Source organism: Serinus canaria, chromosome 4 (assembly GCF_022539315.1).
Source record: "Serinus canaria isolate serCan28SL12 chromosome 4, serCan2020, whole genome shotgun sequence".
NCBI lineage: Eukaryota > Metazoa > Chordata > Aves > Passeriformes > Fringillidae > Serinus > Serinus canaria.
Window position 1 is genome coordinate 28671756 of NC_066317.1, and position 25573 is coordinate 28697328.

General features: G+C 36.4%; 1 protein-coding gene across 9 annotated transcripts in view; it reads left to right on the forward strand.

The window, feature by feature from the left end:
* ARFIP1 (ADP ribosylation factor interacting protein 1) overlaps window positions 1-25573 on the forward strand; it is a 40623-nt gene that overhangs the window by 9022 nt on the left and 6028 nt on the right. For 6 of the 9 annotated variants that reach the window (XM_030239104.2, XM_030239106.2, XM_018926714.3 and 3 more), the window contains 6 exons: window positions 7167-7281; window positions 9790-9885; window positions 11293-11402; window positions 16503-16724; window positions 20142-20299; window positions 22460-22634. In XM_030239104.2, the coding sequence (XP_030094964.1) occupies window positions 7167-7281; window positions 9790-9885; window positions 11293-11402; window positions 16503-16724; window positions 20142-20299; window positions 22460-22634 (876 nt within the window). The remainder of the gene's footprint in view (window positions 1-7166; window positions 7282-9789; window positions 9886-11292; window positions 11403-16502; window positions 16725-20141; window positions 20300-22459; window positions 22635-25573) is intronic. The other 3 variants (XM_030239107.2, XM_050973649.1, XM_030239105.2) reach the window with 2 other exon arrangements.

Consider the following 25573-nt stretch of genomic DNA (forward strand, 5'->3'; position numbering starts at 1 on the left):
TTTGGGTTCACCTCACAGCAGGGAAACGGAATGAGTATTTAAAGCTTGGTGATATTGCTGCTGCTGTGACTTGACTGCTGTCTAAGTTAGCATTTCCTTACATAGTGATTCTTCTGCAGTGCAGTGCGTGCAACACTTATGTACAGCAAATGGAACTTGCATTCTTGGTGACTGCGTTAGGGCCCCTACTCAGGCAAAATGTAAAGCTGGAATTTTAAGGTGGTTTTTGTCTATGGCCATATGTGAAATTTGGAGTCGATTTTTCCTGCATGCTAATTGTTCTGCTGGCTTGGAGTCAACTATATTTTGAAACTTCTACTTTGACAAAAATGGGTCAAATCTTTGGTCAATTTGCAAGAAAACCTGTACTCTGAAAGCATATTTGAACTTGCTGAAATTATTTTCGCAGTACTTATTCTGAGATCAATGAAGAAGTGCACTTCAATTATTTTTTTGAACTGTCTTGTACAAGTTCACACCTGCATGTGTGACCTGAAGTCAGAATATGTGATAATCAAGGCTTCTTATGAACAAAACAAAGAAAATAAACTTCTTGGAATTAACATCTAGGTCTGTTTACTAATCTGTTAGTCTCAAATTCTAATACTTAGCTTCTATTCATCTTGCTTCATGTTTGTTATTTCTAATGCTTATGCCATGCTTTCTCTTTCTTTCCTTGCCAGGTAATTTTTTTGCTTTAACCTAAAGCAATATGCATTGCACCACAAAATTTTTGGGGTCTTTTTTCCTACAATTTATGAAAATGATAAGCCAAGTACTGGTTTTCATGAAGTCATTTAAGAAAGGGGCAAGAAACCCTGACCACTCTAATTTGTACTGTTACCACAGTGCTCAGTAAGAGCATGTGACCACAGTAGAGTTTAGAGCACTCCAGCGTGCTGATTTTGATTGCACCTTCTTGGGAAGTTGGGGAACAAAGTTATTTTAATTTCCTGCTTCCTTATTTGTATGATGAGGGAAATAGTCATCTAGATGCTGTACAATTCAAATGTAAAGAACCAAATACTACTTGTTCTGTATTTTTTAGCCTTCTGCAGCTATTTTGCCACCAAGACTTGAGCAGCTTTTTGCATGTTTTTGAGTGAAGAGGTATTTGTACAACCTTTTCTTTAGAATTCTTTAATCACAAAACTGCACTTCCCTCTAGAGTCGTGTTCTGTTTGGCACTTCCATGAGACCTCCATAAGCTGCTCAGGCATGAAAATGCACATTTGTGTTTCACCAAATGCAGTATTAATATGCATTCAAGCATGAGAAGTATTTCATTTTGTGAGGCAGTGCAGAGCAAATTTATTTACCTGGAAATGACAAGTAGGGTTGCTCCTTCTTTAAAGAAAGATGTCATTAGTTTTGCAGAACATCAGACAGCATAGATTGTCATAATGTCACTTCAGAAGGAAGTATGCTAGTTCCACTTTTGTGGGAATGTGACATAGCACTAATTGGTGCATCTTCTTGGTATAAGGCATATTTAAAAGGTAACTTCAGTGTTTTCCTAACTGTAAAATCTCAGTCAGAAATATGCTGCTACATTCTAATTCTCTAATAAGACATGCCTGTGGAATTCAGACAAGTTTTGTCCTGCCCATATGAAGGATGGAAACTCTTTTACTGAAAAAAGCTGTAGCTTCAGTCGTCACTGGATCAAATGTCTAACATTCTTTCAGTACAGAAAAGCATAGTGGTTTTTAACTCCCCAAACTCTGTTGGATCTCACTTGGGCTTTAAGAACTTGATGTATGGAACTGTTTGCTAATGTTTGAGTATTTGTTAGACAGAATGTTTCAGCATTTCTTAATCAAAAGTTTTTACTTTGTATAAGAAAGCCCAAGGTACATGAAGTCTGGCTAGTTTATATTATTCACTTGTTTTACTTCACTTATCCCTGACTTCCAGAGTCCAGTTTTCTTCCATGCTGTTGGAATGATGTGATTAGCATAGTGGTGTTTTAGTGTGACTGAGGGTATTGGGAGCTGAGGACAGTAGGAAGGAGTGAGGGAAGTATATTATTGCTGTTATTCCTATATACAAGAACATGCCATATAGTGTGAGAGCTGCATAGGAATAAACTGAATTTTTCAGAAAACAGTTTGATCTGCCTGTAAAGATATTCAAGCAGCTATAAGTGATTTGTTATGTTTAAAGTATTGCATGATATTCTTGTCGGTTTGAGCATGAATTTGTTTCATTTAATTTTTGATACTGCCTCTCCTCATGGTTCTTACTGTACTTTCATGGGAACAAAACTATAGTTAAACATGCATATAAAACCAGTAGTAAACTTCAGGATGCAAAAAGATAATGAACTTTGTTGTGAGTCTTCAATTTGTCTTACTAGAATTACGAAATAAGGTCTGGGATCTGATGAATCTGTGAATCTGCATGTGTTCACGATCTTGTTCTGTAAATTTATGGCTACGCTGTACAAATAGATAAGGTCAATTCTCTTTTGTTTTTTGCCTTCTGAAAAAAATGCTAGCCTTGTCATTCACATTCTGCCTGCAATATCTGAGTTAATCTCTTAGGTTTTGCTATGTTGACTGACATGGTTAAATTTTTACTTAGGGTAATTTTAGTTTAATTAATGTAGAACTGATTTAAAATATATTTCTAGAACTGTGTCAGTTCTATAAAACTGGTTTGAGGAGATAAAAAGTCCCATGTTCTTCATACAGTCTGAAAAACCAAAAATATGCGTGTTAATGATGAGAGTGGGAGGGAAACTAAAACTGGATTGTTGTATGACATTAGGTAAATCAGAAGGATGTAGTAGAAAAGGTCTTGTTGAAGAGCAGTGCATTGGAGAATAGAAGAAATGTGTGAGTCTGTTATTTGCCACTTCATTAAAGATTAAAGCCTACAGGTCTCCTCCCATTTATTTGTGTTGAATTTATACTGATGTGAGGATCTAGTGTCTCAATTAATGGAAAATAGGAACTGAGTGATGTAATGGGGCAAGAGGAGCTCTACTTGCACGTGATTTTGATAAGAAGTTAAGGTTCAGAGCCCATGTATCTTACTGGATAGGCATTATGTCTATCTGCATAACCTTTTGTTCCATAGCGCTTGTAATCACACTTTAAACTGTGAACTTTACGATCAGAAAGAAATGCTGTAAATTTTTCCTGAAGTCAGCTTGAGTAGTTTTATTTTAAATGTCATCCACCATTAAAAACAAGCAAGCATATGATTGGTCTAATATTAGTTGTTCCACTGTTGAACTAGCCATTGGTGTGAGGTTTTAAGAATGCCTTAATTCAAGGTATTAAAGGCAAGTAAAACTATCTGTCAAACCTGCTGTTGGTACTAAGCAGAAGTCAATGCTTAGTGATGTATTACTAATGGAGTGGTATAACTAAAAAATTATTCCAGTGTTGTTTCCTTAGTTGCTCCTTAGTTAAGTAAGTTTCTATAAATTAAGTTTTGGCTGGGTTGGTTTCTACTGTTGGAGAAACAATACAGTTCTTGTCTTTCCCCTCTTCATTTTAGATTATTATGGGTAGCGTGATTGGGAAGTATAATTTTAGAAATAGTCTGGTAATTCAGCCAACATTCCTTCATGAACATGCATTCTGAATGACTTCTTTGCCGCGTCTGCTGTCTCAACAGGACTAATATGTCAAAAATCCATACTGGTTCATCAAACAACTTTATTATCTGTATAATAGAGTTGTGTAAATAAGGCTAACCTGACTAAAATATATTTAGTTTAATACAGTGATTTGAAGTCATTAAAATGGGATTTTAACAAATAGTTGAAGTGGCTTAAATGTTCTATGACATATAGGTTTGGACTGTCTTGACTAGACCTAATTAAGCTAGTGCACTTATTCTGTTTAGCTATATTTCATGCTTTTGCTGCTTGCTAAATGTCTGAGAATGGAGTAGGTAGTGCAACCTTTTAGCTTGGGAATCTTCTGAGTTGTGGGTTTTTTTATACCTCTAACTCTGGGTCTCAGTGAACTTAGAAAATTAAAATGCTTCTGCTTAGTGGTAATTGCATGAACATGGTTTCAGCATCATACAAATGAAAATTATTAATTAAGCTTTTTACTATTTCTTTTTTGTTGATGGTGATCCCATAATAGATTTGTGGGCTTGCCATGTATCAATAAATCTTGATCAATTCTAAAGACTTGAATTTACCTTTTACAAAGAAGAGGGGAAATCTTAAACTTAGCTGGAAGAGCAATACTTTATCAATATATAATCACCATAGGGTAGTAGGGGAGTCTGTCCTCACTTCCTATCTTGTAAGAGCCAAACTTACATTTAATGGGAACAAAAACAAAAACTATTTATGTTGCCTTTTTACCATTCAAACATTAAGTACACTCATACCTTCCCTTAAGTGTGACATTTTGTGCAGTGTTTCTAAATTATCCCTTTTGTAAGTTATTGAAGGGATAAACTGTTTTGTCGGTTTGTTTACAGAGTTTTGGTAGCTTTTTTATTTATCTACGCTTGTGTAAAGAAAAAAAATAGCAAGCACAATCAGTTACAAGAATGGCATTAAAACTTTTAGTTTACATGCTGCACTGTGTCTCCCCTGAACAGTAACTTGCAAGTTTGTAAACAATGAAAAGGTATTGTTTTGATAATCACTGACTTTTTCTCAATTCTGGTCATGTGTAAATCAACAAATAGTAAAATTTTCTTTTAAATTCATATGTAAGGATATCATTCTTCACAAAGATATATTTGAACTTTTGGTTTATAGGTGTTTAAAAAGGGGTTTGAATTGAACTTTGCCTTTCTTTAAATTGAACTTTGCCTTTTTGACAAGGGGAAAAAAGTAGATCTCTTTGAACAAATATGTGTTTGTATACACATATATATATATGTATATAGATTCATGTAAAAGAGTCTGGTATATATATGCACAATTTTCATATTCCAAATACCAGGTTTTTGTTTAAGAGATGGATGCATTGTAGTATTTTGATTTCTTTAATTCTGTAGTTTTTTCAGCTTGTCTTTAACTTCAGATTAGAATTACATTGAGTGTATGGAAGTAGTGCGGTTGCTTAGGTTTAGATACAAACTTTTGTCTTTACAAAGCAGATGTTTTCTGCATTTTAACCTTAAATACAGATGATTGCTTAGATTCCTATTGTGAACGTGCTTAAGCAGGTTGGATGTCTACAGTTGTTTGGCTTCAGGTTTAGATATTTCTGAAAACTACACAACACGCCAGGGTGCCTTCAGGAAAAAAAATAATTCATGCCACGTCCTTTTTTTGAAATCAGTGCATCTTCTCTGCAATCTGGTTGTCCTTTTTCAAGTCTTTCTACTTTGTCAGCTTCTAGTGACTTGCTACATTTTGAGTTAAATGGCCTCTATTAGCTAAACTAAGTTGAAGCAAAGGCTTTCCAGCATACCACCAACTGCAAGTACTTAAATGGAAGCACCAATGTTAAGTCGGTTGTTAAGACTGACAACAGTATGTGTCTGAAGTTCTGACTTGCTTAATTTAGGAGATCAGGTTCTGCATGTGACTACTATTTGTTTTTCATGCTGTTTCTTTTTCCTTTTTTTTTTTTGTATGATGCTTCAGGTGCACAAATATGGCATGATCTATTATAGCCTGATCACATAAGGAACTGTTTACTCTTTGCAGTAACATGCTGGGTTTTTGATGTTGGCGAAATTTCTGGAATTCACATGGAAAAATTAATTTGCTGGAATTAATATGTTTGTAGTTCTTCCTTTTTTCTTCTTCCCAGGGGTTTGTCCTGAACTGAAGACATCTAAGTAAATTTGGGGCAATGTGATCCAAAACTACTTCTTGACAATCTGTGCCTCTAGGCAGTATCAGTATCATTCTTATGCACTGCCTTGCTTCTGGTTTGTGGATTGAGTGACTACAGTTATAGGTCAAACATGGATTAGATTTTAAAGGTTGTGATTTCTTTGTAATCAGAAACATTGCATGGATCATAAATAGTTACTACCTGTGTCTAGAGACAGATGTCTTAAAGTTATGTATAGCTTTTCTCCTGTGGTCCTTAATATTTTACCCCTTTTTTACCCCTGTATGGAAGCAGAGGGAATGCAAAATAGTCCCTGACTCCAGACACTGACATTTTTCTGATTTCTTGATGCTTTTATTTTTTGTAACTGTATTTTACCTTTTTGCTTTCACTTTCATGGTACTTTTTCACTCACTTTTTACTTAATTTTTTCAATTGCTTTAAAACCTGAACTTTTGTAAAGTACTGTGTCTAATTCCATAACACAAGAGGCTTAAACTTCAGTTACATCACTGGCAATACAGTCCAGGAAACCTGTGGGGAGCTTTTTGCAGAGGTAGATAAGACAGCGAAAATGGGCAGCGGGATGGTGTGTGAGCTGTGGTGTGTGGAGTCTTTCTTAGGCCTATGCTGGGTTTCAGTGAAGACTTTGATTACTTGAGAGCTGGTTAGAATAGTTGATCAAGCCCTCAGAAGTTAAACAAAGTGATCTCAGGCAATTTTAAATTAAGTACTTTCAAAAGCAAGCAAAAGTAAGTGGTAGCTTTGTGCTCTGAGCACTTATGATGCAGAATAGGTGCTCAGAAGGAAGCTGTTTAAGTGATGTCTTTCTGGATGTCACTTCTATGTAAAATACTGAAAAGATTTAATGTGCTATTTGTAAGAAATAAGGATGCTATGAATTTTAAGGCTATTCCTTGCTTAGTGATTTTTTTTAATCTTCAGCATTATGATAGTTGCTTCCATATTTTTGGTTTGTAAGGTGTTTTCTGCTTGATAATCTTATATCATTCTGCCCCCCTGTCAGTTTTTAACTGGATACTTTATTAAACTGACATGGTTGCTTGGACCAACTTCAGACCATATATCATGATGCTTCTGGCCACATTTTTTGTAACTGCTTTTGTAAGTCATGGCTTTCTACTTGGTCATCAATATAACAGAAATATCTAGAATAAATACTCAGGCTATACTTACAGTGTTTCTCATTCATTTATGTTGTATTTCTGCATACCAGTAGGAAGCAGTGACACCAGCAAGGCCTTTCTAGGCTAAAGGCAGAATTGCTTGTCTGAAAGCTACTGAAACTATTATAATAGTTTAGAGTAACTTAAATCCCAGGTGTTTTTTGTTTTGTTTTTAACTTTCTACTTTTATTCATATATTTTCCAGGACTTGAAATGTTCATTACCAGTTGGACTTGGACTTTCTGAAACCAAAATAACATCTCATGGCTTTGATGGTGCCAAAGAGGGAGTTGTTGAGGCAGGGCAGTTTCCAAATAAAGGTAAGTGCTTTTTTTTAATTTCTCAATTTAAAATCTTTAGGCATATTCTTACATGGTCAGAAATACAATGTTCTGTAGCTGCTTTGAGCAGTTTGGATGAATGTACACATTTGAGATCTGCATTAGTGACAACCAGTTTATCTTCTCTTGTAGCTGGGTTGTGAAAATAAGAGAATACATGCTACACTTGTACTATCTGTCAAGGGACTGGAGGAAACTACTTAGTGTTAAGTTGGCCTGCACATATGGAAAGGGAAGGCCTTGGCCACCTTGAACAGGTGTCAGGCTGAAGCATTTTACTATTACATTGTGTTGAAGTTTTCTTCAGATTTTGCAGGTTACTGTTCTGATTTGAAGTGTAACTGAAGAGTTATTTATTTGTCATAAACACCTCACTTACTGATAGTAGGTTAAAAAGTGGGATTCTTCTTGGAGTATTAATGTATGCCTTAGAGAATCCAAGTGATATTAAACAATGAGAAATGCAAAGTGATAGACAAGCCAATAATGTCACTATTTCCTGTCTAAAAGCAAAGAAAACCATGATATTGTATGGGCAAATGGTATTCAATGAATTATGTACCTTTGACAGTTTCTGAATTTGAAAGATTTGAAGTATCTCAGTTGTGCAGCTATGAAAATAAGCTCTTTGTAGTCATAAATTTAATTTACATTTTGCTTCATTTCCTGTTTGGTTAAATTCTTTGCTTATGAAAACAGTTGATTTGCATGTTGTACTTTACATATATTACAAAGTGAATGCTGTGTTTCTTTATGCCTTTGAAAATAGCAAAATATCTAGCTAAAAACTGGAGCAGATGGCAAACTGCTCACCATTCCTGCTTTTTTGTATTCTATTACAAGGATAACTGTTGCAGCTGTTAAGTGTATTAGCCTGTAAGGAAAAAGTGTCTGAAGATGTTTCAAGCTACAGTAATGTGTTTGAAATGCAAATGTTCTGTGGAAATTTCTGTACACAAATTATGAGCTTTGGACACTTTGGGTATCACAGATTTTCTCCAAGGGTATTTTCTTGGGATTTTTCCTGATGTTCTAACAAAATCAGAGAGAGAGAAGTGGTAAAAGCTGAGGCTTCCTTTGAAACCATGGACAAAAGTTGAATGATTGCCTTATTTCTAAAAATTCTCTCTTCTGTTTGAATGTCCTTATTAGGGCTTCACTTTTGAATGCAAAGTAGACAGTTCTGGAGGGGAAGGGCTTTTAGGATTTGTGGGATATTGAATGATGAAGCATGCATAAGGCTGTGTTAATACTCTGTCAAATGATAAGGATTTTTTTAACTGCTTGTCTTGGCTCGCTTGCTGAAATGATTCAGGCAAGATCTTGCAGTCAGACTTCTATGCCTGGATGAATTCAGTTGCAGCTCTTATGCAATGTATATCTAGAGAAGGATACAGCAAGTGAGATGTCTTTGTCTAATCTTTTCTCTGCAGTTGGATCCAAATCACTGGTTTTATTTACCCCATGTTAGCAGTGCTCTGTGGAATGTTTTAAAGCTGATTGTTGATCCAATTACTTTGAGTGATGTTTTTGATGTTACTGATAACTAAATTTTGTCGAAACTGCAAAGTTCAGGTTTAATTTTCTTTCCCCTCATCACACTGTTAGCCCTGACGTATATTGGAATTTCTCAGCAAAAGCAAATAAAGTTCCTCCCCAGTATGGTGGTCATTCATCATTACAGAGGAAAAGCTTACTTCTTTTTTAAATCCTGAAAATTCCATAAGGATACTGCTTCAGATTTATCTGTTACAAAAGAGTGGCAAAGTTCTGAAAAGACTAATGAACATAATCCTAAAACAGCTTAGAGAACACACACAGTGCAGGTCATGTAAAGTTGGTTGCTTTTTGTTTTGGTTTGGGGATTTTTTTTGGTTTTTTGTTTGTTTGTTTTTAAGAGAAAAAAAAAGTGCTGTAAAATCTTTCATTTGGGAATGAGCTTACACACTTTCATGGCTAATAACTTGTATGATCTTCAGGATAACTAATTGCTGCATGTTTACGCAGACTGAAGAGCCGATGTCTGTAAAGTGTATCTGAAACTGGCAGAGATTTCAGGGCTGACTTCACCTTTTAATGCTTTAAGTACCATTCAGTGACAGTGTAGAGTGAGTTCTACCTAGACTTGCAAAAGAGTGTTTCAGCTGTGGATGGTTATATAACAGTCTTCCATGGAATTTTCTGTTTATGGTCTGTGCTTTACTGATGAGCCCTTCAGTTGTATTTTGATTGTTCTTACAGAAAAAAAGAATGGTCATTATGACCTAGAGAAAAAGATTAAATCAAGAAAACTTGGAGTAGTTCACATGGAGAGATGCACCTCTTAAAAAAAACATTTCCATCAGAAATTCCAACAACTTTTCTGTGAATACTTCTATAGTTGCTGAAGCAAATGTTTCTTTGTTTTGAAAATGTGTCTCTTTGAGAGTGCACATTCACTTCAAAGAGAAGATGATGTATTTTCATTGTTAACTGTCCCGTTTTCAGGTTCCTCAGCATCACCCAAATCATCTGTTATATCTCCTAGCAGTACAGCAGCTAGCAGACTGGCTGGACAAGGTTGTGATTTAATTATTCCCACAGGTATTAAAGCACTAAATGGATAACGCCCTTGTCTCTGCTGAGACTGTACTAACCCTTCCATGTTTCTAATTATTTGATGTACTATTAGTGGGAAATAAAATTTCCGTGGGATTTTGGTGGCTCTCACTTCTGACTTCAACAATTTACAAATTAACCTCTGCTTTCCTCTCTCTAAGCTGCTTATACTCTGTAAAATTAAAATTTTAACTAATATTAATGATAACTAACAGTAGGTAAAATAGGAGTGATCAGAATATTTTCTTTAGGTTGAAGCTGAAACTTTTAGTATTTTTTGCCTAAATGATCCTATATTCCAATAGACTGTGGGGGCAGCCATTAGGAATTCACAACACCCCAACTCAGCTTTGCCACTTGACTCATCTTGTGCCTGTGGGCAAATTACTTAACATCTTAGTTCTGCTTCCTCCTGCATAAAAGGAGAAAACTTAACTCAGTTACCTCATAAGGGTGTTGAGAGGGTTAATTACTTAATGTTTGCAAAGCATGTTGAAGATGTAAGGAACACAGCAGAACTTGGTGCTAAAGGAATATCTTGAGGCATCTATATAGACTTTTTTCCAAACTCTTGCTTGCATAAATAACTTGGCAAGACTAAGGTGACTGTAAGTAGCAGTAGGGATCAGAGTCATGAGCAATTAAAATGAATGTGGACATGATAAATAAAAATGTTGCTTAAAAAGTGGCGATACTTATCAGTTTTTAATATTTAGGACACTAGGAATTTTGCAAAATTGAAACATGGAATCCACATGATATCCCATACTAGCTTGAAAATGCTGAGTAACGGCAGTTTGTGTGTGGTGATTTACTTTAGGTATTTTAATTAGTTGCTTTAAATCTCTTGGCTGGTTTGTAGAATTAATTGTTCCTAATACAATGAGCTAATAAAACTGAAATAATTAAGTATTGGATGAATACATCTTCTGGAAAGAATGACTTTCATCAGAGAACATTAAAAAACTGTACTTTATGAAAACAGTATGCCAGTAATTGTTGTTTAATGGACTTAAGGTTGTAAACAGACTTTTAGATTGGTTAAATGCAAAAGAGTGTTCAAAGAGTGTTGGAGTTTTAAACATAGATATAAATGTCTCAAAAATAATAAGAATAAACATGTCTCAAAAGCTGTTTTAAGCTTTCAGTATGCTTAATTCAGCCTATTCATGAAATAGTGAGATATATATACATTTTATATCAGTTTTGAAGTAAGTCTTTCTTTCTGGAACTGATTTAAAAAATCTCTTATTCATCTTAAGTTCCTGCTGTCACCTTGCTCTGCTTTTGGATGTGCAATTGCACAAATCTTCCATACATGCTAATAATCCCTTAAAACAAACAAAAAGCCCTGACCCAAGGCCTTGAAGATTTGCTTTGTGTCTGACACAGGGGGCAGAGCCCAGCAGAAGAGTGGACCTGTTGTGTTAGCAGATGAAGTAAAGAATCCAGCAATGGAGAAACTGGAATTGGTGAGAAAGTGGAGCCTAAACACTTACAAGGTATGCAGCTATGTGTGCGTGTATGTATGTATTCTATAAGGGAGTTTGCTACTAGATAGGAATAGAGCTGTATGAAAGCAAGCTACTGTGGCAGTGAGCATAAGCAAGAATGTATAGGAAAGGCTTAGTTTTCTTCCAAGTGTAACATTCTTTGTTAAATCCCTGGTGCAATGTGGAAAATCTTTAATAGGTATTACTGATTTAGCAAGGTAAAGAATGTTCCATTTCTAGTGTTCCCTTTGTTATTCCGAATGTAGAGATTTCAACACCAAAGCTTGGAATTAAATATTTTTTGCTCTTTTTGAGTTGACTACTGATAAAATAAGATTTTAGTTGATGTGAAAAAATCAGGGGTATCTAGAAGTTGAAAACTTGTTAATTGCTATTCTGATGGTTTTGTTTCATCTTGCCTGATTGTTTTTTCTTAGTGTGGTAACAGTTGCTTCAATTTGTGTGTGTTTTATATGTTTCTACTTCATGATCAGTTAAGATTTGATGAAATTAAAAGAGTAATGTCAGAATAATAAAAAAGGTGCTTAAATTATGCCAGTTTGCTAGAAATGATGCTCATTAAAAAGCTATAAGGTAAGGAACAATTCTCAGGGAATGCATTCCTGTCAAAAGTTTAAAGAAAGACCAGTTTTGAAAAATAGTTTCTTGTTATGCCTACAGCTTTAATAATAGAGTTGTGGGCTGGTGCATCAGTGAGGTCTACACCAAACCATGAAGAAATTAAGAGTCTGTGGCAAGGAAAGTCTGAACCCCTCTGGTGTTCTTTCAGTCCAGAAAAGAACGTCCTGTTCAGTGAGGATGAGAAGCAGGGGTGGAGACATTATATCCCTAGTAGATGCTTATGGTGTCTTTCTGTTAGAATCAGAAAGATTAGATTTCTTTTTGTTAGATTTCTTTTTTTTTTTTTTTTTTTTTTTGTTAATGTCTTATTTAATGGCTTTTAGATATGCTACTTTTCTTGTCATTTAAATATTGTAGCAACTACAGAAGTTGCAGTCCAATGGTGTCCTTAGGAGGAACGTTGCCAGCAGGTTGAGGGAGATGATCCTGCCCCACTATTCAGCCCTGGTGAGGCACATCTGGAGTACTGTGGCCAGTCCTAGGCTACTCAGGACAAGAGAAACATGGAGCTCCTGCAGCTGGTCCAGTGGAGAGCAGCAAAGATGGTGAAGGGACTGGAGCAGCTTTCATAGGAGGAAAGGTTGAGGAAGCTGGGCCTGTTCAGCTTGGAGAAGAGATGACTTAGAGGGGACCTCATGAATACCTAAAAAGTAACTCAGGGGAGACTGTCAAGAGGATGGATCCGGATTCTTCCCAGTGGTGCCAAGCAGCAGGACAAGAGGCAGTGGGCAGAACCTGATGCACAGGAAGTTCTACCTGAACATGAGGAAGAACTTTACTGTGCAGGTGACCGAGCACTGTAACAGGTTGCCCAGAGAGGTTATGGAGTCTCCCTCACTCAGTATTTTTGAGATACTCAAAAACCTTCTGGATACAATCCTGTGCAATGAGCTCTGGGATGAACTTACTTGAGCAGAGATGTTGAACCAGGGTACCCACTCACTGTGGTCCTTTCCAACCTGACCCATTGTGTGATTTTGTCTGTCAGCTACTTTGGGGTCCGCTGTCGTGCAATCAGAATACATGCTGTTCGGCTGAAGCTGTTCTTTAAAATTCTCTTGTCTCTTTAAAACATTGCCTCTTGAGATCAAATCTCCTATACCTCAACTAAATAGGACAGGACTTGACCTTATTCTGCATTTTTGGTACCTTGATTTAGAAAACAAACCCACAGAAACCCACAATGTCTCAAACTTGCTGACATGAAACAGCAGCCAGAGGATTAGCGCAAAATGTTGGGAAATGGGATCTTGGATCTTTGTTTAGAACATTATTTCTTCGGCTGTAGTGTCTGCAAAGTTCAGATTTTTAGTTTTCTTTTATGGCTTAAGCCTCCCCCTTGCTGAAATCCAGAATCACACCAGTAATGACATAGCAAACAAAGACGAGCATTTTTAGAAAACAACATGTTTGCTTTTATCTATTCCCAAATGTGCCTAAGGAGATGGGTCAGTTATGATCTTTCTAGAGTTCCATATTGACTTGCTGTTCACTCTTTTTTTGAGGTATAAGATCATTCAGAGAACTTGCAAATTCATTTTGAGTTGATAGAGTATTGTGCAACTGTACTTGGAGCTGCCATACATTTGTGTCATAGGCTTCGTACAAAAAGCATATTTAATATGCTTAAGGACAGTATTTAAATTTGTCAACATACAGGCTTGCTTTGGTTCCCATCAGGAAGATCATGGCTAGAAGTGTCCTCCTTCTCTCATAATAGCTAACTGTTCAGAGGTTTGAAGATGTAGAAATAAAGGACAGGAGTAAATGTCAGCACTTGAATCCCGCTGAATTTAAAATCCCTGGTATCAATGTACCAGACATTAATCTACAAGGGGAGTTAGTGATGAAATTTGCCGTTAGGAAGTTCTTTAGGAATCTGACATAAGTAGTTCCTATACCACGGTATCAGTATCAGGGGTAGAGAAATCTAAATTATTGGTATGTTCTGAAGTCATTCCCATCTGTAAATGCCTTTGCAACTACCATTGCCCTTCACATTCTCCAGTCAAATGCTCCCTAGGAGTCATGAGTTAGTATGAAGAGAAATTGTCCTTCTTTCCATAGTCTAGTGACAAGATCTTTTTTTGTTCTTTTTTCTGCCTGTGCCTTCCCCTTTGGATGAAAAAGTGGTTTTCAGTTTAGCAAAAACATTTAGGCCCAAGAAAGTCAAGATTCTTCTTGACTTTCAGCAATTCCAGCAAGCTTGTCTTTTTGTCTTTAATACAACTTAAACTTTCAGGGGGGAAAAAAGGCAAACCTGTTTTACAAACCTCTCTAACACTGTGCTACTAGTAAAACATTTATTTCTGAGACATGTCCAGTAATGCCTCTCTTCATCTTTGGCATATACAAGTTAAAATATATTTCTCTGAAATGTATTTTGGTTTTGTATTTTTGAATTTTACTCTGAGTTGTTTTTCTTAAGCTTTGCATTGGAAGACTTCTTTTTGAGTTGCATGGTTTTTTCTATGACAGTTTCCTTTATAAATGCTCTTAGAACAAAGCACAATGGAATTTGCGTGGAATTTTCTTTGCTAGTGAGTATATAGAGCAATTTGTATGCTTGTATTAGTCTGCTTAGAACTGGAGCAATCAAAATAGGTAGGGGCATTTTCTTTTTCTTTTGCTACATTTGAGTTAACAAAGTACACAGTGTAAGTCTTTCCAATTACTGGTGTTTCTTCACTTGCCACTGCTGGGCTTTTTTAGGTATTTTGCTGTGACCTATGAAGCAAATACCCCTTGGCTGAAAATAATTCCTTTATTTGTAATTTATCCTTGCTTTCAGAAATTTTGCTTTCCATGATTCAGATTTTTCTCTTGCATTTCCATGGAGGTTTGTGTGTGTTTGCGTCAGCTCTTTTGGAAAATAGCCAAAATTTGACCATCACTTCCGTAGTTCCTAATGAAAGGCTTATTTATGCTCTGAGCACACTCAGAGCTAAGCTGTATTTTGCAATTTCTTGTGGAGTCTTTACTACCAAAGTTGTATTCTCTGTTATGATATGTCCTGCATTTTTGATGCTTAGCAGACAAACATCACCTAGATTAGCTGTGCTTTTTTCTTGTCAACTACTTGGATCTAACAAAGTAGCCCAAATAGTCTGTATCTTGTGACCTAAACCTTATGGGTCATGACCAGCTTGATCTCCTTGGTCATTTTTGAGTCTCTCCTGTGTTCCTCTATTACATTAAGAAGGGACATGGAAGTTCTAGCAGGATGAACATGCATCTCCTTTGGACACAAGTAAAGATGGTATTAATCTAAAGTCCTTAATTGGGAAACCCTGGGAAATCCAGTGCTCTAGAGTGTTTGGGGAGTATGTTACAAGATAAGTTTGGGCATTATTTCACAAAAGTAAAATTAAAAATAGCAGCTTTGTGCTTAGGTTAAGTCCTTTCAGTGTAGTTGTGGCCTTGACTACTAGCTTAATTTCCTTGTACCTTTTGTTTCTAGCAGTAATTTTTTTGTATGTCTAAGTTCCTTATCTGTTCACACCTTGGGACCACAGATTAACTTCAAGTAACTTACTAGAGCAGTAAATAATTCTGCTTTCCTTAGAGAAACTGTATAGCTTTGCTGCACATCTGCCTTGCAAATGGCTTCTCCTGTGTCTCAGTCAAGGGAAACCCCAGTGTGCATCTTGGGAGGCTCAGTGCCAAGCTGGGCTCGAATCTCTGGCAGAGAAGGTGTCACAGATCTGTGGAATGTGGTAGCAGCCTGCTCTGTCACAGCCATAGGCTGGGTGAGAGTGTCTACAGCTGCATAAGAGCACATTTCCTGCTCAGTGTGTTAATGAGCTGCAAGCCTACTAAGAGTTTGACTTATGACAGAAAAGAAATAGTCTTTCTGAGTAAATTGTCTCCATTTTATAATAAATAATAAGTGCATTTTAATACTTTTGCGTATTTCTCAGTAGGAGTTCCCAGTTTCCTAATCAGCTTTAAAAAAACATGCTGAAAACCACTACCTTCTTACTTGCCCCCTGACAAAACCCCTCAAAACTAACGTTTTTGGAAAATTTAACATGGATGTTCTGATCAGATACTTGGAAGACAAAGCCCAAAAGATTACTAACTAGACATTTTTTACAGAATAGTAATGGTCCTATAAAGTGACTTAAATGCAGTGGGCTAAAATGCTTCTTTTAACTTAATGAGATTCACCAAACCTATAAAAAGATAAGTGTTCTTTTACTTGAGAAACAATTAGTTATGCTCTTGATTTGCTAACTTGAATATTCATCTTAGTAGGAGTTGAGACTTGTCCAGCTGTTCTTGCTGAGTCCTGATAAACTTCTAAAGACTGTGTTGTTTTTTCAGTTTGTTGTGCAAACTTATATTGGGAGGGGTGGTTGTGAAAGAATTGTGTGTAATTATATGTCCCTTGAAGCTGAAAATGGGTGTATGCTGTGTTGTCTTGAATATACTTGAATCTTTATAATTTAATTTTTTTTTCTGCAGTGTACACGTCAGATCATCTCTGAAAAACTGGGTCGTGGCTCAAGAACAGTAGACCTGGAACTAGAAGCTCAGATAGATATATTGAGAGACAACAAGAAAAAATATGAAAATATCTTGAGACTGGCACAGACACTGTCCACACAGCTCTTCCAGATGGTACATACCCAAAGGCAACTTGGAGATGCATTTGCTGACCTGAGTTTGAAATCATTGGAACTTCATGTAAGACTTTTAAGTGGTAAAAAAATACAGTGACAGAGATGAAGAAAAGCCTAATTTACTCATGCAGGGTGTCTGCTAGTTAACAGCTACTTTTATAAACATTGTAGTTTACAATATATTAGATACTCTTTGTGTTGAAAGCTTCTGTGATTCACTTAAAACTGTAGAAAATTATTGAAATTACTGTAGTTCTTTATTGTTTCTTAAATGTTAGCCTCTAGTTGATGATTGAACTCAAGAACTGACAATTTTGCTTTGTAGAGAAGATGCATTTTAGTATTAATTTTGCACCTAATGAAATGTCATCAAAGTGTTCCAGAGTGTTACATCATTTCAATTACAAGATGTCTTTGGGGAATGTGCCTGGGAATAAGTAGATTTAGGCACATTTACTCACACTCAATGTGCACAAGTGAAGTAATTATTTTTCTGTAGCATATTTAAGCATTGAGATTTGATCTCAGTCTTTTTTTAATCAGAATTTTCCTACTAAAAAGACTAATCTGTATTCCTATGTTGTCTGGAGTTGCTGAGCAAGAGAGACAATCTTCAGATATTTGGGTTGTTATGATTCCATGGTTTAGAAGTTTATGTAACACTGGCACTTTCTTTTGCCAGTGGTAGAGCTGTGTGCTGTAAAGAGAGACAAGTTGAATGTTGCTTACAGAGTATAGTAGCTGGCTTGCTTCTATATTGCGTGTTCTGCATTTGCAAAGTTAAAACAATTTGATCCTTTGGAAAACCAATATTAAATGGTTTAATAATTCCCTGAAACATAGCTGCTGAAACAGCTCAAATTATCTTTGTGATTTTAAAAACATCTGTCTTTTCATAATTGTCTTTTCCCATTGAGTTTTAAGAGAGTAGGTGGAGTTCATGCTTGCACAGAGGAACTTTAAGTGATTGCTAGCTGAAAAAATGTGAAACTCCTACACTAATGTGGAGGAATTTTTAATATTAGTCTGACAGATGAAAATCTGTGAATGTAGAGCATTTCTAGCAGCTAAGAAATTAAATTATCTGCTAAAAGAAGCTTTTAATAATCAGTTTATTCTTGACACAAATATGGGCATGTGATTTGTGGCAGATCTTGGAGATTGTTGTGAAGTATGTGCTGAAACTGGATGTTTCTTCCAAAACTTGGATGGAATCTGGCATCATGCTCATTTAATGAATCTTGGGGTTTTTCCCATGATTAGCTTGTAACTTCTAATGGGAATACTGATCTTCCAGGTTCTTTCAGCATCTTGTATTGGTCCTAGACTTTGTTTCTGTCATTCATCTCTTATATAGATTCTTGAATGGGGTTGTTGATGAAAATCAAATAAAGGTTTCTGCTGCTGTAATAAGAGTTATCTAACCTTTGCTTCTTGGAGACTTGCCTGGTGTTTGTCTCTTTCCTTTTTGTGTTTTCCCTCTGTTTAATCTGTAATGTATTATCATCTGTAGCCAGGCCTACTTTTGGATTTTTGAGGTTTTACCTCTAAAACTTGTGCAGGACTAAAAGTAACATTTCTGAACAGTTAGTCTTTAATGTTTAATGTGATGACAATATATAAGCTTAAATAAAATTAGAAAGCCCTCCAAGTCTCAAGGTAATGCTTTTTCTTTTTCTTTAGAAATAATGCTTCTTTCTTTTTTAATAAACAAATTTTTAATGTGGTATCTGGTGAGGTATTACTTCATGTGAATGGGTTGCTGTTTCTCTTTTGGATACAAAGATAACTGCTGGTTCCAAGCTCATGTGCCTCTAATTATATAGGCAGATGAAGCCCAATTTTAATTGACCTGAGCATAGAGTATGAACTGAATGTAAACTCCGAGTGTAGAAAGGATTTCCTGTGTGTTTCGTAAGAGGTATCTGCAGAGGTCATGGACAAAGCTGAAAAGTTTGTATGAAACTGTGAGCCACTGGAGGGGACATGATTGTTGGTTAGCATGTTCCTTAGTACTGCAGGCTACTACAGATCCATCCTTCTTACCTCCCCCTTTGAACTGATAGTGTTTTCATTTGGGTCTGGGATGATCTGAGAGAGAGGACCAGCTGGAAAACTAATTGCAGTCTTGCCTGCAGGAGAAAGAATAGATGGGACTAAGCTGCTGCAAGGGGCAGTTCTACTGCTGTTGTCTCTGCCAGCATGCTGCTATTTCTTCTCTGTGCTAGCACTCGTGTTAGCTGTGTAGCTGGCAATGTTAGAGCAAAGCCAGCTGGAAAATACTTGTTTTGGTTTTTTTCCCAGCAAAATCTGTAGCAATTTAGCCAACTGCTTTTGCTGCCCAAGCAGCTGTACAAAGCAAAGATGACAGATCTTTAGCAGTGTTTACAGGGCTTAGGTCGTAAAAACTTGCCCTGATTTTTCTTCCTTTTTTATTCTCCTTAATTGCTCACTTCCACTGCACCTTCTTTTCTAGAGGATTCTTCCTTTACCATTGCCCATTACCTATTACCCTTACTGTTGTGAACTTGCTAACATGAAATATCATTTGGCTCTGGCATTCATTTCTAGACAGATGAAAAGGAACTGGGAGAATAGAGCACTTCTGAGTCAGTTGTTGGCAGTGTACAAGCCTAAAAAGACCAAAGTGTGGTTTATAGTCATTACAACCAGGGACTGTACTCTTTTCTGAGAACTCCCATCTGTAGAATATGGAGATGCTATATGGATGACATAGATATAATAATTGGATTCATTTGGCATCCATGCATTAGGAAAATCTTTGCAGCCTTGCTCAGCTTACTCTAATGTTAACAAGGAGACATGGACAAACATATGTGTAAATGTGACTAAAATGCCTTGGAAATAATTTTGCCCTTGTCTCTTTGAAATTTATGGATGAGCTGCATTAAAATTTTTATTTGTTATTCATTATAATGCTCTGCTCCTCGATTATTTACAGCCTATTAAACCATGATAATAGATGTTGGGGTTTTTTGCAGTGCTCGTTTCCAGAATGTAAGAATAAAACTTGATAGCTAATTAATGCTATGTGCCCTTGTGAATTTAGTTACATTACTGTATTTAATGTAGCGATGTCTCTGTTCATATTAAAATATAACCAAGACAACCATGAGAGATGCTGGATTAAAACCCTGCTGAATGACAATGTTAAGATTGCTAGCACTTACTTTTAAGTAATGTACAAGATATCAGAGTGCAGAAAAATCACATTATAAAATAGGATTTAACATCATGTGTTGTAACAAGATCATAAACAATGTTTTACTGATGTTGGAGAGATTTCATAAGAACTGTGAACTAAATATTGTATTGAAATCATATTGGTTTAATCATAATCATGCCCAAACAGAAGTGAAAGACCTGCCACATCTGTGTTTGCATTTTTTTATATAGTTGCTGATGAATGCTATGATTTTAATTGATCTACAGCTTTGTTTTCTCTGTTCTTTGTTTATAGGAGGAGTTTGGCTACAATGCAGATACACAGAAACTTCTAGCTAAAAATGGAGAAACACTTCTTGGGGCTATTAACTTTTTTATTGCCAGTGTGAATACATTGGTGAATAAAACAATTGAGGATACGTTGTTGACTGTGAAACAGTACGAAAGTGCCAGGTAGCTATCCTGTGTCTAGCTCTTTTCCTTATGAATTGATCCTCGGGAAGCAGAGTCTCTGTCAGCTCAGGTCTTGTATTTGAGTGACTAACCTGTCAGACAAAAACCTTGTAACACAGCTCTCATCTAAAGAGAGTTTCTGTTTAACTGTAGATGATTGCACAGATCTTCAAATGTTTTGTACATATTTCCTTGTAGACTGAATTTTACTTGTTAGCTGTAGGAGTAATTATAGCTGTTTTTTCCCACATGCTAGATTAAGGTGACTTTCAAAGTAGCGTGACAGTGGAAGATTAACACTTTTATCCAGCTGCATTGCAATAGGTAAAATAATCTCTTCGACTGAAAGACATTTCATCTTGTGCCTCTGTTGATGAACAATGCCTGCAATTCACACTTCGGTTTTTATGCAGACGTTTCAGGCTTGGTCAGAAAGGGGAAAATAAAGGAGTTTCTCAGCAAGTGAATAATGGCTTTCTTATCCTGGAGAAGGCTACTTTTAGATGTGGTGTAGTATTCTAAATCTGGGTTCCTTTTTTCTGTCAGGGACTTGTAGCTCTTTCTGATGAGTGATTCCATTCTGACTTTCTTTCACTTACCAGAATAAAGTGCATTTTTTAAAATTTGACAGAAGATCTGGTTTATACTTATAATTTTTTTTGTGATATTTGGGAGTTTTTTAGGTCCAGAATTGCAAACTGCTTGAATTTTAAATTTCCCCCTCTTTTTTAATTGTTCTGTTCTAATGCTTATTTTTTAACAAAATAGTAAGTTACTATTTTGATATTTAGGTAAACTTTCAAAGGCATGAAAGGTAGAATTAATGTGTAGGTAAGGTATTGCTTTATTTTTGGCATGTGTTTAAAAAAAAAAAAAAAAAGAATTGGTTCATACATCCAGGTATCCCCTGGAAAATTTATGCAAAATACATCTGCTACGGTTGTTCTTGCCGGTCATTTTCAATATATGGTTCTTCCCTCCTGAAATACCTTCATTGCTTTCCCTTTCTGTTCACTAAAGAAATCAAATATTTTGCCATTTTAATAAGTCAGATAAATTATGAAGGTTCTTCACTGACATGGCCAGTTCATCATTTTGCACTGTGAAAATAGGTCACATTTATTTCTGTGCCTCTTCTTTCCTGTTCCCAGTTGCACATTTCAGCATTCATCTGTTCCCCTCTTCTGTCAGCTTTCTATAAGTTTAATGGTTTCCTTTTTGGAATTAAGCCATAAATTACATATAAATCCTCACTCATAGTGGCAGTGAGAATCAGGAGGAGGAGTCCTGTGAATATTACTCCTTTTACCTCTGAAAAGTTTGTAATTCTTTGAGCAGTTGCATCAACTGAAAATTGTGGTTTATAACCAGTTTTTAATCCTGATTTGTTTCCACTTAAAGAAATGTCTGTAAGAAAGCTTGTTTAAAAGGCCAAAAATAGTGTGGTTTGTCCCATTAAAAAGGTGGATATGCTAGGTTCCATTATTTGACAACTACAAAAAAGTACGGAAGGAAGAGTGATGCTTTGGGTGGGGCTGAACCATCTTTTTGCAGTCTATTTTTCCATAGGACAGACAAGTTCTCAGAAAAGTATTGTGGAAGAGCTATGAAACTATCCAGTTAATGCATATGGAGCAGCCTGGAGCATGCTGAAAATGCTTTAGGTCAGAGTTTGGTATAAGTGACCTGTTCCTCAAACATCTGCTTAAAGGGGGTGTCATGCTCCTAGTGGGCCTCTTACTCTCAACACAAACTCTACAGTGAACTGACTCAACTGCAGAAGAATGACCTGAAAAATATTTGCTAGCTTTTTCTGGGTCAGTAGGTTGAGATGTCTCAGGAGAAGCTCTGACTACTGAAGCCTGTATGAAACAGAGGGGCTGAGAGCATGTGGCTGAGACAGGAAGGGAATAGGCAGGGTGCTTGTTGAGGCAGTTTTGTACAATGTGCTTGATAAATAGGAGGAGGGAGGAAAAAACTTGCCCAGGTTTTTTTTTGCGGGGGGGGGGGGGGGGGGGGGGGGGGGGGGGTTGGGTTTTTTTTCCCTTGTGCTTAACTCTTTTGTTCACCTCCTGTTGTACTTGGACTTCTATCTGAGGTCAGTTTTGAGGCACTGCCCTTAGATGGTTCATTTTTTCCCCTTCCCCTCTTTCTTCTCAGGATTGAATACGATGCTTATCGAACAGACCTGGAAGAGCTGAATCTCGGCCCTCGCGATGCAAACACTCTGCCAAAGATTGAACAATCACAGCAACTGTTTCAAGTGCATAAAGAGAAATACGACAAAATGCGGAACGACGTATCGATCAAATTGAAATTTTTGGAAGAAAATAAGGTAAGCTACTGCTTCTCATGTTATGATTAGGAGTTTTGTTCTACAAGTTACTGCTTTCTAGACATATTTTAAGTTGTTACATCTTGAAATATGTATTCATTTAGAAGTAGAGCTAGCAAGGAAAATAAGCTGAATTTTTGGAGTTCTTGCTGTATTTCTGGAAGAGACACTTTTAGAGCAAGCAGCTTTAGAATCAAGCTGCTCCAGCTACAAATGGAAAACATTGTGACAGTATGTTTCTTGTTGATACAGGAGGTTTCAAGTTTGCAAAAACATTACTTTTTCCAGTTTACCACAGTTATGGTTAAATGAGTCACATAATTACTGATTTTACTCAAAGTAATGCATACATTTGGCAACATTGTCACAGAGGTTATGCACAAAGAAGACAGAACCATGAAGAGGCTTCTTCAAAATTAAGCTTTCTTTAAGAATTTGAATTGAGAAGTACTACTTTCTATAATTATTGCCTTTTATAATTTCTTAATTTAAAACAAGACTCTTGAACTGTTGGTTTGAAGGGTGGGGGGTTTTTTGTAAGTGTTTATTTCAACTCTACAATTTCATCCATACCCTCTTAATGATGGGATTCTTACCCTTCTTATTCTACCTGGCAAAGATAGAACTGCTATACAAAACTTTAAAACTGTCCTTTCTCTGATAAATAAGTAGTTTAAAATTGTCTCTAATTAGATATGAAAATTATGGTCTTTCAAGATCTGATTTTTTCATACTCATGGTAAATGAGATGGTTATAATCATGTCTTCAGAGTACAGAAAAGGTGATTAAAACTTACATAGGAGATAGTTGTCACTTTATCCAGGGTTAACATTATCAGTGGGTTACCATTTTCAGTGTGGGTTGATTAATGTATTTTAAAAATTTACACACAGCTAACAACAGCCTGTCAAAGAATACATGACTGGCCCCAGATTACAATAGCAAACCATGCTCCTTGCCTGGAAGGAGGAAAATTTAAAGGAAAAATCATAGGGACAAGTTAATCCAATTAAAATAAATTATTATTTTGTATTCTTGAATATATTATCACATATTCAGTTGTATCAGCTTCTTAGAATAAAGATGGGGCTCAGGAAGGAAACATGAACCATGAACAGATGATAAGAAAAAGGCTGAGAAAATAAACAAATTTTTTGGTTTCCAAAATAATATATGCTTAAAACGTATCTCCTGAGCACTGTTCCTTCGTACAGACATCTGCCTTAGGGCTCCCTGGTCTGGAGTCACATAGCCATCAAAGTTGGCTTTGTGATGAACCAGATCACCAGGTGACTGAGCTTGGCCTGACTGTATTTCTGGTTCTTGCTGAAAAATTTGGAAAATAAAAAGATTGAAATAAAGCATATTGAAATTAATTTTCTTGGAGAAGCTGAAGTCTAATCTAAATGCTGATACTGATTCTTAAATTAGAAAATGTTCCTGAGAGCTGGGTTTTAAAACTATGCTAGATTGAAAATGGGTATGCTGAAGGTATCTTCCTACTTTCCCCACCTTTATTTTCTTCTTTTAGTAAGTTACTTGCTGCCACTACAATGTACCTCTATTAAAATGGTTTAATCCTTCCAGCTTGTATCTGTACAGGAATTATGCTTAAGTTCAAATTAGTTTAAAATAGGACTTATCCTGCTTCCTCATGGTTTCCATTATCTATATAACACACCTATCAATTTATGTTTGTATGTATAGGAAGGCTTCAGAGCAAAAGCATTTTATTTCCATCTTGTACAAAACACATTTTCATAATTCTTTAAACTAAATTGCATAGTTTAGGAAACACTGAAGAAGTTGTCTTCCTAGTGACAGTCTTGAATTAGACCAAGCATCCTGTTAGCAGTCACAGCCTACAAATTGTTTCTGAAAGAGATTGTTTTTTCCTTCCTGCCTTTTAGAGAAATACAGTAGGGAATCTCACATGCTTAAGCCTTTTTATCAGTGGCTGACATTTCTCAGTTTTGACACTGGAGATGTAAAATATTTACTAAAGGGTGTGTATAATTTTGTTCCCAAATGAGCTATAGCAAGGACTTCCTTTACACTTAAATATGGGCTTAAATATAATTATCTGCTGAGAGCTTTTCTGAGGTAAGCTCTACTTATTTTTTTTCTATTTATTGTGTAAGATGACATTATGTCATCATGGCAAGAGTTTGAAGGGAGTGAAGGAAGTAGCTTACTGTGTAGTGTAGGAGTAGCAGGTAGGATGGCTTGTGCCTGCCTTGGGGAAGAAGGGCATAAATTGATGGAGAAGCAGTGGAAAGGGAAAGTGCTGGAAACAGCAACAGATGTGTTGCTGTTTCCAGCAGGGTCCCTGCTCTGAGGCACAGAGCAGCAGTGTATGAAGCTTGCACTGCAGTGGCCTTGGACAGAAAAGCTCAGTCTGTGGTTTGCCAATCTTTTGTTTCCTGTGGCTGAGGCTGCTGGCACAGAAGCATTGCCTTTTACACTTCAGCTGCCTTTCTAAAAAAAAAAAAGTGTAAGAAGGGAGCAGGAGCAGCAACAGTTGTATGCTGTCTGCTCTTGGTGCTGTATTTCTGTAAAGTACTTGTTCCCAGCAAAAAGTGAACATTCAAGTTTTTCTAATGGCTGTAGGTGAACAGAACTTTGTTTTCTGAGCAAATACCCTCAGTCTCATCCCTTGATGAGAATCTGTTTTCAAGAGAATAGCTACTGGAGGAGAGAGAGTATTTGATACTCCAGGAGGAGCAGAAAGAGGGATCAGGAGAATCTTTGCAGAGTTCCTGTGTAATGCTGGTAGGTAGGACTGAGATGGGTCTCAGTGTGGCTGTCTGATAACATTTCTTAATTAAGTGCAGAGATCAGATATAGAACAGAGTAAACCTGAAACATCTTTTTAGTTCAGGTTTTCCCTGTTCATGGTAGCATAAATCCATTGGTTCAGTCAGGAGCAGTTCAGCTA